The sequence below is a fragment of the Alternaria burnsii genome, assembly GCF_013036055.1.
Source record: "Alternaria burnsii strain CBS107.38 chromosome Unknown 752, whole genome shotgun sequence".
NCBI lineage: Eukaryota > Fungi > Ascomycota > Dothideomycetes > Pleosporales > Pleosporaceae > Alternaria > Alternaria burnsii.
In genome coordinates, this window is record NW_024066114.1 from 101,364 (window position 1) to 113,561 (window position 12,198).

General features: G+C 53.0%; 4 protein-coding genes across 4 annotated transcripts; 3 read left to right on the forward strand and 1 right to left on the reverse strand.

Annotated features, from left to right (window-relative positions):
* Window positions 1-57: 57 nt before the first annotated feature.
* On the reverse strand, window positions 58-2,462 carry GT037_006121 (uncharacterized protein; the record flags this gene model as incomplete). The annotated part of the gene is made up of 4 exons (XM_038931168.1): window positions 58-666; window positions 750-1,728; window positions 1,787-2,178; window positions 2,301-2,462. The coding sequence occupies 4 exons, from the start codon at window positions 2,460-2,462 to the stop codon at window positions 58-60; spliced, it is 2,142 nt and encodes a 713-aa protein (XP_038785665.1).
* Window positions 2,463-3,081: 619 nt separating this feature from the next.
* Window positions 3,082-3,878, forward strand: GT037_006122 (adp-ribosylation factor; the record flags this gene model as incomplete). Its single annotated transcript, XM_038931169.1, has 6 exons — window positions 3,082-3,140; window positions 3,188-3,298; window positions 3,343-3,359; window positions 3,406-3,551; window positions 3,598-3,678; window positions 3,747-3,878. The coding sequence occupies 6 exons, from the start codon at window positions 3,082-3,084 to the stop codon at window positions 3,876-3,878; spliced, it is 546 nt and encodes a 181-aa protein (XP_038785666.1).
* A 445-nt stretch (window positions 3,879-4,323) lies between these two features.
* GT037_006123 (uncharacterized protein) lies at window positions 4,324-9,539 on the forward strand (the record flags this gene model as incomplete). Its single annotated transcript, XM_038931170.1, has 3 exons — window positions 4,324-4,480; window positions 4,533-9,207; window positions 9,260-9,539. 3 exons carry the CDS (start codon window positions 4,324-4,326, stop codon window positions 9,537-9,539), a joined length of 5,112 nt encoding a protein of 1,703 aa, XP_038785667.1.
* Window positions 9,540-11,121: 1,582 nt separating this feature from the next.
* Window positions 11,122-11,784, forward strand: GT037_006124 (endo--beta-xylanase b precursor; the record flags this gene model as incomplete). Its single annotated transcript, XM_038931171.1, has 1 exon — window positions 11,122-11,784. One exon carries the CDS (start codon window positions 11,122-11,124, stop codon window positions 11,782-11,784), a length of 663 nt encoding a protein of 220 aa, XP_038785668.1.
* Window positions 11,785-12,198: the final 414 nt, after the last annotated feature.

Here is a 12,198-nt window from a genome sequence, read left to right on the forward strand (position 1 = left end):
GTGTTTCTCAATTGTTATACGTGACTTACTTGGCATAGATTGTATGTACAATCATGTTCAGCCAGCGACAGTGGGACGAGCGCTTGGATCGATGTCCTCCTTGGTCTGGTGCGCAAAGATCGAAGTGTCCAGGACCTTGTCGTTCTTGTAGCCTACTTTCGGGAATCGACCAACGCGGAAGAACTTGCAGGTGTTCAGGAATTTGCCTCGCCAATCAGCTTCCAAGTCCTCGCCATTCTCGTGTTGGACCTTAAGTAAAATGGTCTTTATGACCCTCGCAGGTCCAGTCTTGAGGTATGTATCATCGTTGACGTACTCATATCCACCACGGGCGCGGTAGCTGGTATCAACCATCTCGAGGAGTCTATCCACGAGGCATTTGCCGATTCCCTTAGAAACGAACCCTGGGTGGACGAACAACTCCATCTCAAACGTATAACGGTATGAGCTTGACTGACCGCAATAGTCGTCCAGATTGACAAATCCAGCTATCTTCTCGCTAACACATCCTGGATTAGCCCTGGATCGGTTGCTCTTGGAGACTGCTACCAAGTATGGAAGACCAGCGTTCACAATATCAGAGATTCGTTGAGCCATCTGGACTACGGTACGTTCATCAAACTCAGTCGCGAAAACAGTGTTTTTGATATAGTAATTGTAGATCTCCTTAGGCAGTATTAGTTCAAACTCACTGTCACTCTAACCTTAAAGGTTCACGAACGTGTTTGGGGGAGCGTGATTCAACTTACCGAAATGCCCTCAACATCGGCCGACTTCACTGGTCGGATGTACATGTTTGCTTCGGGATGCAGCCGGCGGTCTGCCATTTGCGGAGTAGGGTACTTCGACTCTGGAACGGGACGACTCCGCTTCGCCATCAACTTGCGATATTTTTCCGCTGTGCGTTTGTTCTTCTCTTCAACCTTTTCTTGTGCAGAAGCCAGCATCCAAGATGCCGATGGGTATTCAGGATCATTGAAGTTAACTCTGGCATCTGGCACGTCTAGGGCGCGGAGGTAGCTAGTGGGATGGGTGACCATTTTCTGGTTGTGGCTCTCATCATCATTCATGGTCTCTGTGTAAACCACGTCCTCATATAGCTCCCACCAGGGCATGTAGTCAGTGAGGTCGTTCACATCTAGGGGCTTCGGCTCTTTCTCTGGATTTACGAGACCTTTCCAGAAGTCTCTGAGACTTTCACCGCCCACCTTCACCTCGAGCCAGTAACGAGGTGCCAACTCTTTACCCTGGATAAATGTATCGGGTGGGAAGTAGGGAGTGACTCCGTTGTTGAAATCCGGAGGATGTGTGTTACACCATTGCTCTATGTGCGCACCAAAATGGCGATCCGTGTAGCCCTTGCGGGCGGACCACATCTCAGGAGGCAACCAATCGCCGTTCCAGTCTACCAGCTTCTTGATGTCGTAGTGTGGGTCTCCGTCGCTATTAGACTTGAAGTCAACGCCGCCGTCGCTGTTGCTGCTAGAAGGTGTGTACTTCATATCTTTCGCTTTGGGCCAAACTGTCTTCTTGTATGGCTGTGGGCCTCGAGCCCATCGTGGGTTTCCGGGGTTCTTCTTCGCAATTGGAGGGTCTTCCTTGGGCTCGTCCCAACCAACGTAAACGACTGGCTCAGGCATCGCGGATTCGCGCTTCTCGTCTTGTGTGAGATCGTGCGAGGTCTTTGCTGATGAGGATGGGGACTGGTACTGATGAGCTACACCGTTACTACAGATGTGTCAATAAATACAGGACACGACGGCAAGGCGCTCTTGAGTAGACTTACGGGACAGGATCAGTCTTGCTGATGATGGTGTTGGATGCAGTAGGTGATGCGCTGACAGCAACACCGCTACTGTGAGCAGAGTCTGCCTTTCCAGCGTCGACAAAGCTGCGATTGCGCAGATGAGGGGGGACATAGACCCTTGCCGTACTGTCAGGTGGTCCAATCATTTCGCCGTCTCCAGTTTTCTTCTTCTTGTTGCGGGAGCGCCGCTTGTATGGTGGCTTCTGTTTTTTGATCGCGTTGTTAATGTGCAACTCAGGTAGGTGAGTCGGAAGGGAGAGTTCTGCTTGTTGAGCTACCCAGCTATTGTCGGCACCGACATGTACTGCGGGGAGTTCTTCGAAAGGCAACGACTGCCAGTGAGGACGTCCAGACTGAGGTTTATTGAGGCCCTGTCCCGTGTTAGCTGCAAGTGAGGTGAGAAGGTTGAGGTTGAGGGAAAGACGATTTTCATATGCAGGATTTTCGGAGTGATCTGAAGTCGATTTGGGAGGCTAGTCGCGCCTTCACTTACAGGAGAACGCTTGAAGTCCTTCTCTTGCTGCCAGGTCATGGGTTCGTTCTTCAGCTCGGTGTTGATGTGGGACTCATTGGCCGAGGAGCCGTCCACTTCGACCAGTAACGGTAGCAGCGGCAGGGTGCTGCGCGGACACCAGTTGCGTGCCATTCGGCTCATAGTGCGGGTTCGACACGTCCAACAGAGAAGAGACAAGCAAGGGCCCGAGAGGATACTCAAACGAACAGAAGAAAGGACTAGAGCAAAGAGGAGTCAAGGAACCTTGATGTCTGAAGCCCTTGGTTCAGTGTTCTATAGCTTCATCGCCGAAGCTGCCTAGTGTGTTGGGTGAGAGCAAGCCGATTCCCTCTCACCTCCTTCCCATTCTGGAGTTCTGTCTTGCTGTGACACGTCCCACGTGGCTGGTAATAGTGCAAAACAAGGAAGGAAGGCGGTTTTGCAAGCAGTCTAGGTACGATTACTGTCGGAAAATCGAGACAGGCTCAGTGTCTTTGAGACAGCAAACACACGCCGCCGATGATGAAGAAAAGGGAATCGATTCTTCGATGGAATGCTCTGTTCACGTCCCCTTCCACCCCATGCCATGTAACTTATCGAATTTGATAAATATGTGGCCATGCTTTCTTAAGAGCGACGTGGTTACGGCGTTGGTGCTGTAGCATGACATGCCGTCGTGTGCAAGCGTCCGTAAACAGTTTAGCCGCTTGACTGGTGAGCTCCACTCATCCCAATGACTGCCTAACGAACAAGACAAAACTTGGAAAGTGAAAAGCACAAAATGCTGTCAATATTGCGAAAAGCGCGTCTCAAGGACAAGGAGATGCGCATTCTTATGCTGTGCGTATCTCAAGATCGTTTGCCAAACCAAAAGCTCACCGCGTCAGTGGTCTTGACAATGCAGGAAAGACGACTATAGTGAAGAAGATCATGAACGAAGATGTAAACAGCGTCAGTCCTACACTCGGTTTTATCATCAAGACGATTGAGTACGATGGGTATGTACAATAGCCCAGCCTGCGGAACGAGACTAACGGGAAAGATACAAACTGAATATATGTAATGCAACTGCATGTCTCCGGAGAATGCTGTACTGACAAAGCAGGGGATGTCGGCGGCCAGAAGACGTTGCGCACGTACTGGAAGAACTATTTCGAGAAGACAGACACACTCATCTGGGTTGTTGATGCAACCGACCGCGAGCGAATAGACGATTGTCGGAATGAGTTGGCGGGGTTGCTGCTGGAAGAGGTTCGCACAAGCATAATCCCTCCTGATGACCGACTAACAAGAGCAGCGCCTTTCCGGAGCAAGCCTGCTAGTTTTCAAAAATAAGAGCGACGTCCCCGGATCCATGACGGAAGACGAGATTTGTGAGGTGGGTTGAAGATGGCTTACGAACATGTTGAGCTTGGTTGGCGGGCCAATGCTAACGGTGGCGTACAGGGACTGCGACTCGACGCTATCAAGACACACAAATGGCACGTTATGACCTGCAGTGCTATGACGGGAATGAACCTGCGGGAAGGTCTTGAGTGGGTGGTACAGGATGCAAAGGCTCGACTCTTCCTGTATTGAAGCGTGTCGGCATGCATCGGGGTTGCAAGGGGCAAGGCAGCCCAAAGGCTCGATGCGGGTAGTGCAACAGTAGTCGAATGACAAGTTCCAACCGCCCAATTGTGGAGCTGGCGTCAACTGGCCGCAGCTGGAACGCTGATAGCATAAACAAACAGCCATCGAGGCCATCTTCACGACCTGCATCCTACTTTCTCTCTGCCACTCTCTTCGCCATTCGCTCGTTTGATGCCGTCTGCTTGCCAGCCTTGCGTCTACATCCCGTCTGAAACACATGCGAGCACTTGCAGCCAAGAATGACATAACCGAGTCGAAGCAAATTAACGACCGTCTAGCTCAAGATCCGTCTGGGTTTCATTCCACTGCCGAGCATCTTCAACCCTTGCGCATAACTCCCGTAGCGCACATTGGCCTGTGATTGCCTAGCTTTCTCATCGCCCACACCACCATGTCGTCGGAGGACAGTAAGGAAATCGATCCCTCCGAGTTCGTGCAGCGGATTCAACGGTTAGGCGACCAACGAGACCGAGAGGATGCCGAGCGCGTCAAGAAGCTCGAGGAGGAGCTGATACAAGGACGCAGCGAGCGACTAGCGCGGAGAGCAGGTTTGTTTTTGGATCCGTTAGACTCGTTCACGACTGATGTTTTCCCAAACAGAGCGAGCCCGTTCGATCTCCCCCGACAAGCCATATACTCCCCAATCGCCGCGCTCTGCCACCGCCACCCCCCGAATGGTACAGGAAAAGGCTGCTAGCACGCCCACACCTACCATGAGCCCTCCTGCTCAAGACACGGGACGCGACGAATCGCTGCAGCGCCTCACGAGCTCTCCCACGGCGGCGACCCTTGAGGACACAGAACCCAAGAAACCGGCTACCAGCGCAGCAGCATTGGGACGCTCAGGCACATTATCGTGGAATCAGAGGCCCAAGTCGGGCAGCATACGCCGACCTCTGTCAGTCGCCTCACGCTCGCCCGAACGAGCTTCTGCCAGCAACACACCCGAACCACCGTCCTCGCCAGAGGCCAACCCGTCCAGAAGTTCCATTGCCGCATCGTTAGGCACCAAGGATCCAAACTTCTTCCGGCAATCAGCAGAGGGCGGAAGGGGGTCGGCGGCTTTCAGGAAAAACCAGGATGATGCCGCTTCAGAGACAGGCTCAGTGTCGGGCAGGCGGCAACTGCCAGGCATGTCACGCGAGTCTACCGTAGAGCCCGAGATGAGTAGTCCGCCTACAGAAGGCATACGCTCCAGCTCGCCCGGCTCTCGGGCTGGCTCCCTGCGAGGCAGCGCCACGATGAGCAACCGTTTCTCCTCCAACACATCCGTCTCTGGTGGCGATGCAGAGTCTCTGGCCAAAGGACGGTCGCACCTTCCAACACTCGACTCCCAAAAGTTCGCCCCGCCTTCCGAACAAGACTCGTCGATCGATGGTGGAGACAGCGAACGTGCCGCACGCGCCCTCGCCATGTCACCAACCCAAGGGAGAATCTCGCCCGAACGGGAGCGATCAGCGTCGCCTACCAAGGGCATGGGCGGCTTTGTGCAAAGTGCCATGCTCAAGCGAAGTGATAGCGTAAGCAAGAGGTGGAGCACGCAGACACCGCCAGTTCTGAGTAGGCAAAACTCAACCCTGAGCAACCGCGGGAGCGTTTATGGCTCAATCTCCGGCCTTGAGCGACCTAACCTGACTAGAGACAACTCCATCGAGCCTTCCTCCTCGCGTCCTGCCTCCAGCTACAGCAATGCGACCATAACCGGGGCCGACAAGGACAGCGCAACCAAAGACGAGTTCGTCAAGCCTGCCCTGCCCCACCGTCACAGCAGAGCGAAATCTGTTGCGTCGACCTTTAGCGACAAAGACGCACTGCAAGACGATTTCTCACCCCCAAGTCCCTCGAAGCGCTGGAGCCCTACAAAGTCGACCTGGCTCGAGAGCGCGCTGAGCAGGCCAGAGTCGCCCAAGCCGAAGCAATCGGCACCAGCGCAACCCGCGTGGATGGCAGAAATCAATCGCATCAAGCAACAGCGTAGCAGTGTGGACCTAGGCAAGGGTAGCTCGTTTGGAGAGCCGACTGGGTCGGGTCGCACGTCGCCTATAAAAGACATACAATTGAAACCTGTAGGCCTCCGCAGGCCCGAGTCTCCCAAAAAGGAAGAGTCTGCAGAGCTCAAGAAGATGGAGACGGTCAAAGAAGCGTCGCCGAGTCCTACGCCTGCGTTGGCACCAAAGCCCTTGTTCACCAAAAAAGAAGAACACAAGCCCGCAGCCGCGACATCACCGAGGGCGACTGAGCCTGAAGTTGCAAAGGACGCCCTCGAGCAGGCTGCAAGCGAAGCAACTGCTCCTGTCTCTACCAAGTCAGCATCACCATCACCACCACCAGCTGAACAACCACCGACACCAGTAGAATCCAAACCAGTAGCGTCACGATTCAACCAGGACACTGGACGTGGTCTCCCAGCTGCGAAACCGAAAACACCACCTAAGAAAGATTTCCGCGCTGGATTGAAGCCGCGCCGGCCACCTCCTGATAATTCAAAGAAGGAGGGAGAGGTTAATGAATTACAGAACGTGTTTGGCAGATTAAGAAAGGCTGAAACCAAGAACTATGTTGCGCCAGATGTGCTCAAGGAGAACATCACACGAGGCAAAGGCGCTCTTAACATAACCGGTGGCCCAAAGCCTACAATTCGAAAGGATGAGTTCAGGGAGAGCCTCATCAAGAGGAAATCTACCATCTTTGACAAGGCTCAAGAAGAGGGCTCGGCGCTGAAGAGATCGGACAGTGCATCCAAACCATCCCCTCCGACGCCAGAGGCTATTGCAAAGAAGAAGGTCTTAAATCGAGCAGACAGTGACCCGAAAACTGCTGCACCGAAAGAACCAGAGCCCATTCCGGAAGCTCTGATGAGGAGGAAGAGTTTAGCGGCGAACAGGCCTGTCATCAACGACAAGCCAGCACAACCCGCGCCCACCTCCACGACAAAAGAGCCAGCAATGTCTGGCAAGCTCGCGGGTCGATTCAACCCTGCTCTAGCTGGTATGCTCGCTCGAGGTCCACCTCCTCTTGCGATGAACAAGTCTACATCAAGTGCTGAGGTAGACGTGTCTCCTACCAGGTCTGCGCAGGAAGAAAAGACTGGACCAGCTCCAGAGCTGCAACATATGACTAAAGGTCGTGCCCGCGGACCGAAGCGAAGGGCACCCGCCTCGAAACCCACTACTGCTGAACCGGAGAAGACTCAAGAAAAGGCTCAAGAGAAGGTACCTACTGCTACCGTTGCTCCCTCGGCCAAACCAGAGCATGTCCTTCCTAGCTCTGAGCCTTCCAAGACTAACGGAAAACCAGAGGAGCGACCAGTAGCCAGGACGCCAGCCAGACAGTCTTCGACTGATAAGCCTGCTACCCCAGCCAAATCAGCGCGCATCTCTTCCGGAGCCTTCGCCAAGGCCTCACCCCCAGAGCCTCCCAAGAAGTCAGAGTCCTCGGAACTAGATCGAACGGTTTCTGATCCGCAGGTCTTGCCCAAGCCTTCGCCACGACCGGAGTCTATCAACTCACCGAAGCCTTCCTCGCCAGGAATACCCAAGAAGCCAACGTCTCTGGAGTTCGAAAGACGAGTCTCGGGGTCATACAACACGCCGCAGAAGTCACCTTTGCCCAAGCAAACTGAATCACCAAAGCCGGCTTCACCCACGTCTTCCCCGGCCACATCTCATTCTCGATTCTCGCGTCCTTTACCAACGTTGCCTAGCAAGCCAGTAGCAGAGAGTCCCAAGTCGACACCACTTCGGGAGATTTCAACACCCAATGTGGAGATCTCGCCGGCGAAGGATGAGCCTTCGCCTGAGAAGACTACGTTCTCATCGGTCAAGAGCGCTACCACACTATGGGGCAGGTCCTCAGCTTCTTCGTCGCCCGCTCCACCACGAGCCAGGTCTCCGATCAAACTCCCTACACAAACAGACGAACAAGCTGCAATGAGGGACGCCGGCTTGATTCGCTCATCGGGGTCAGGCACCAAGGCTCTGCCCGATCCACCGCAATCAAACTCACAATCACCGACTGAGTCCAAGCCTCTGCCACCGAAGCCAAAACCTGTCGGGCTAGGCTTCAGCTTAGGAAGCTTGGGTGGGTTCGTCGCGTCTCGATCACGAGAATCCAGCCCTCAACCACCCAAAAACGCACCTATGTCACCACCGGGAAGCGCAAATAGACCATTCTCTGAACCTTCCATTGTGTCACCGACTCTCCCAAAACACGATGGCATGTTCGCAGACTTCTTCGATGAAGCCCCTGTGACTGAAGGCCAGCTGCCCGACAACATCGATACTATGCACACACTAAAATCTCCACCGCTTGACCTAGGTCCATCTGGAAAGATACGTACATTGCGCAAGCAGATCCAAGAAGTAACTGGCGATGGTAGACTCACAGCTGTGTCTGTTCAAGAAGAGCATATCCTGTTCCAGGATTCAATGTATCTGTGCACGCACGTCTACGATGACGCAAGGGGTGTTAGGCATACTAATGTCTACTTGTGGGCTGGCAATGGTGTAGCAGAGCCTACGCTTGAAGATGTACAACTCTTCGCAAAGAACCATGCACGTCAAAATCAAGGCACGCTTCTAGTCATACGTCAAGGTCAAGAGACACCCAACTTCTTCGAAGCCCTGGGCGGTATCGTCATCACAAGACGTGGTGCAAAGCCAGCGGCAAAGGAATTCATGCTCTGTGGTCGCCGCCATCTTGGACACCTTGCTTTTGACGAAGTCGATTTCTCACTCAAGAGCCTATGCTCCGCCTTCCCCTACCTTGTCTCCACTTCGGCTGGCAAGGTGTTTCTTTGGAAGGGCCGCGGCTGTTCTGCTGAGGAGCTATCTGGTGCACGTCTTATGGGCATGGACCTCGCGCCTACTGGCGACTACAACGAGATTGCTGAAGGCGCCGAACCTCCAAGCTTCCTCAACAACACATTTCCTTCCCCTCAAGTCCCAGCAAAGGGCCCCGCCATTCCCCGCTCAGCAGACCATTGGCGCTACAAGGCCACATCCGACAAGTACCGCGTACGTCTCTACAAGATCGAACAAACGACTGGCCAGCCGGCAGGATGGGGCCAAGCACTCCAGGTGAGCAGCTCCTTTTTCGCACCGCTGCTGCGAAGACCATCTTGGAACGCTGCTGAACAGAGGCCACAGACGCCGCTTACGCCCAAGACGCCGCAAGGTGTTGTCAAGACCGAAGTCAAAGAAATTATGCCTTTCTCTCAGAGGGATCTGGAGCCGGAGAACGTATATGTACTTGACGCGTTCTTCGAGATGTACATGTGAGTTATCTCGTTACTGCATTCTAAGATACAGTTCACTAATGGTTCGCAGAATTGTTGGTCCTTTGTCTCGCACGCAAGCGCCTGCATTCTCCACTGCCCTGATGTTCGCGCAAGCCTACGGTATGCTCGCTGTATCAGAGGAAGACCGTCCATTCATGCCCGTTACTACAGTTGTACTAGAAGGTGTACCTCGCGACATGAAGGTCCTTTTCCGTCACTGGGACGACAAGCTCATTCCTGCAGCTGGCTTGATGAGTGGTAAACTTGGCCGAGGCAAGAGTTTGAGGATCGTTGGCTTGGAGAAAGCTATCGAGGCTACGCGAAGATAGATGATAGACGCATGGGTTGGGTCGTTTTGCTATGCTGTCATGAGTGTTTCTGAGGACAAGCGACACACTTGCGCTTTCTGTTCGCTGTACATACCTTATACCTGCATTATATCTGGCGGTGGGTGCATCGGGCTTGCACATCGGCGTCACGGCGCCATTACGGACCGGCCTCAAGAGTTAGGCTATTGAATCCGGATTTTTGCTCATGCGGAATTGCTAAGACCATACCGTTTAAACTCGTGCCTTGTCGTCATGTGCTCCTCATTTCACTGACAGTAGTGTAGTCTATGGAAGATTTCGTCATTCTAGACCGTTTTATGGATGTTAAGTCCAGAACATCATCGGAGATGAAAGGATGTTTCTGAGACGGACACGCGATGTTTCAGTTGTACCGATGCGTTCGCCCGCACCACTGTATCCTTCTCGCTCTCTCTGACCGGCTGTCCTGGTTACACTCCGCGGATTATCATCTGGGTTCTTCGGCTGTTAACGAGATGATATATGCTGTTGTTTCACGCGTTCTACCGTGATGTTATTACCGGCAGAAGAGCAGATGCGACACTGGTGTATAACGTCATGATTTGTGGTGCTGTCTCATGCGCAGACTGTGCCTAAGAAACAAGACGGGATAGGCGATTCATGCCTTGAGCTTGTTTCATAGTGGGTCGCATAATTACTTTCTATTTTGGTGTCAAGGTCGTAATGGAAGGCATTTGGACTTTGAAGGTACAACGAGGGAGTCAGATAGGTATCAACAGACGTGCAAAGAAAGCACTTCATTACGTACCTACCTGGGTACTGACTGAACACCGTTCATGTCATCCAAACCTTCTTCTCATCAAAATTTCGCATCCTCCCGCCGGCACCTTCTTCGGCTTCTCTAGTGGCCGCCCTGACGCGCCTTGCCCAAAGGGCTATCGGAAGACGCCACGTCAAGATTTGCCTCGAAGGGGTCAGCACAGGTACACATGACCCATCTCCCCCTCCTCTACACCGCATGTACAGTAGAAAAAAACTACAGCAATGCTGTGGTAACAAAACGCGTCAATGCTTCCCATAATAGCCGGCGGTATGTTGGCTCGCATAGCAGGAAGGTCTAGGGTATCCAAGCCTCTCCAAGCTTTTGCCGAGGGGAATAAGCACGACGATCCATGCACCGTGGTGCATGAATGGTAGGCTTCCCCACAGAACACTTTATGTATCTACCGTAGCTTGACGGAGCTTAATTAATCGGGGGTACTGCTCATTTGCGCTACTGGTGGAATTCGTCTGAGGATCTAAGATGTCCAGGGTCCGTCCGAATGAGGGACTGCTCATCCCCGGGGCGCGGGAACATCGTTCACATCTGGATAGGCACAGGGGAACAGTGGCAAGGCTTCGGTGATAGACCTTGAAACAATCGCAATATGTTTGGTGCCATGTGTTTACAGCCTTTTAACCGTTCTGTTGTATATAGACCAAGGGCTTGATGAACGAATAAGCTCACCACCAAGCTTCTCATCTCATCTACACAAGCATCCTTCACTTCCATTCTTTTCTCTTACCAATCAACGTTCTTTCCAACAGCCCAACTTTGCTCAAAATGGTTGCCTTCAGCTCTCTCGTCCTCGGCCTCAGCGCCATCGCCGGCTCTGCCTACGCCGCGCCCACTGCCGATGTCCCTGATTTCGAGCTTGGAAGCAAGGCTCTTGCCACCCGCCAGGACTACAACCAGAACTACAAGACCTCCGGCAACGTTCAGTTCTCCCCCACCAACAACGGTTACTCAGTCAACTTCTCCAACGCCGGCGACTTCGTCGTAGGAAAGGGCTGGACCAAGGGCACAACCCGCAAGATCAATTTCCAGGGTTCCACCTCCCCCTCGGCAGGAACCGTCCTTGTCTCCGTCTATGGCTGGACTACCGGTCCCTTGATCGAGTACTACATCCAGGAGTACACCTCCAACGGCGCCGGTTCCGCCCAGGGCACCAAGATGGGCCAGGTGACTTGCGACGGCTCCGTCTACGACATCTGGAAGCACACCCAGGTCAACCAGCCTTCTATCCAGGGAACTACCACCTTCACCCAGTACATCAGCAACCGTGTTAACAAGAGGCCCGGCAGCGGCACTGTTACCACCAAGTGCCACTTCGACGCTTGGGCCAAGCTCGGCATGAACTTGGGTCAGCACAACTACCAGACTCTTGCTACTGAGGGCTGGGGTAACGCCGCTGGAAAGTCCCAGTACACCATCACTGGCTCATAGATTCTCGACTATGAGACAAGGCACTGAGTGCCGACAACAAGGAGACTGGCTACTGGCGCGATGCAGTGGTTGAGTTGAGGAGAAAGATGTTTGGCTGTTGATGGCTTTCTTGTTGTAGATTCTTGGTTCTGTTCGTTCCTTTCGATTTCGATTCTCTTTGGGGTCTTGACATACCCCTTGCATGTACATATTGCAATTTTACATATAAACAACTATCCTGGTTCTGTTGTCCTGAGGACAGACAGCAAAACAACTTTCCATTGCTACATGTGACTTGATGTTTGATTCGAGGAGCGAGACGAAGTGACTTTTGAATTCCTGGAAGACGAAGAGAATTGAGCCAAACAGGGATAGGATAGAGGAAATTGGCTTTCAAACGAGAAGTCTGATGGTGGTTGAATCTATGAAGAAATT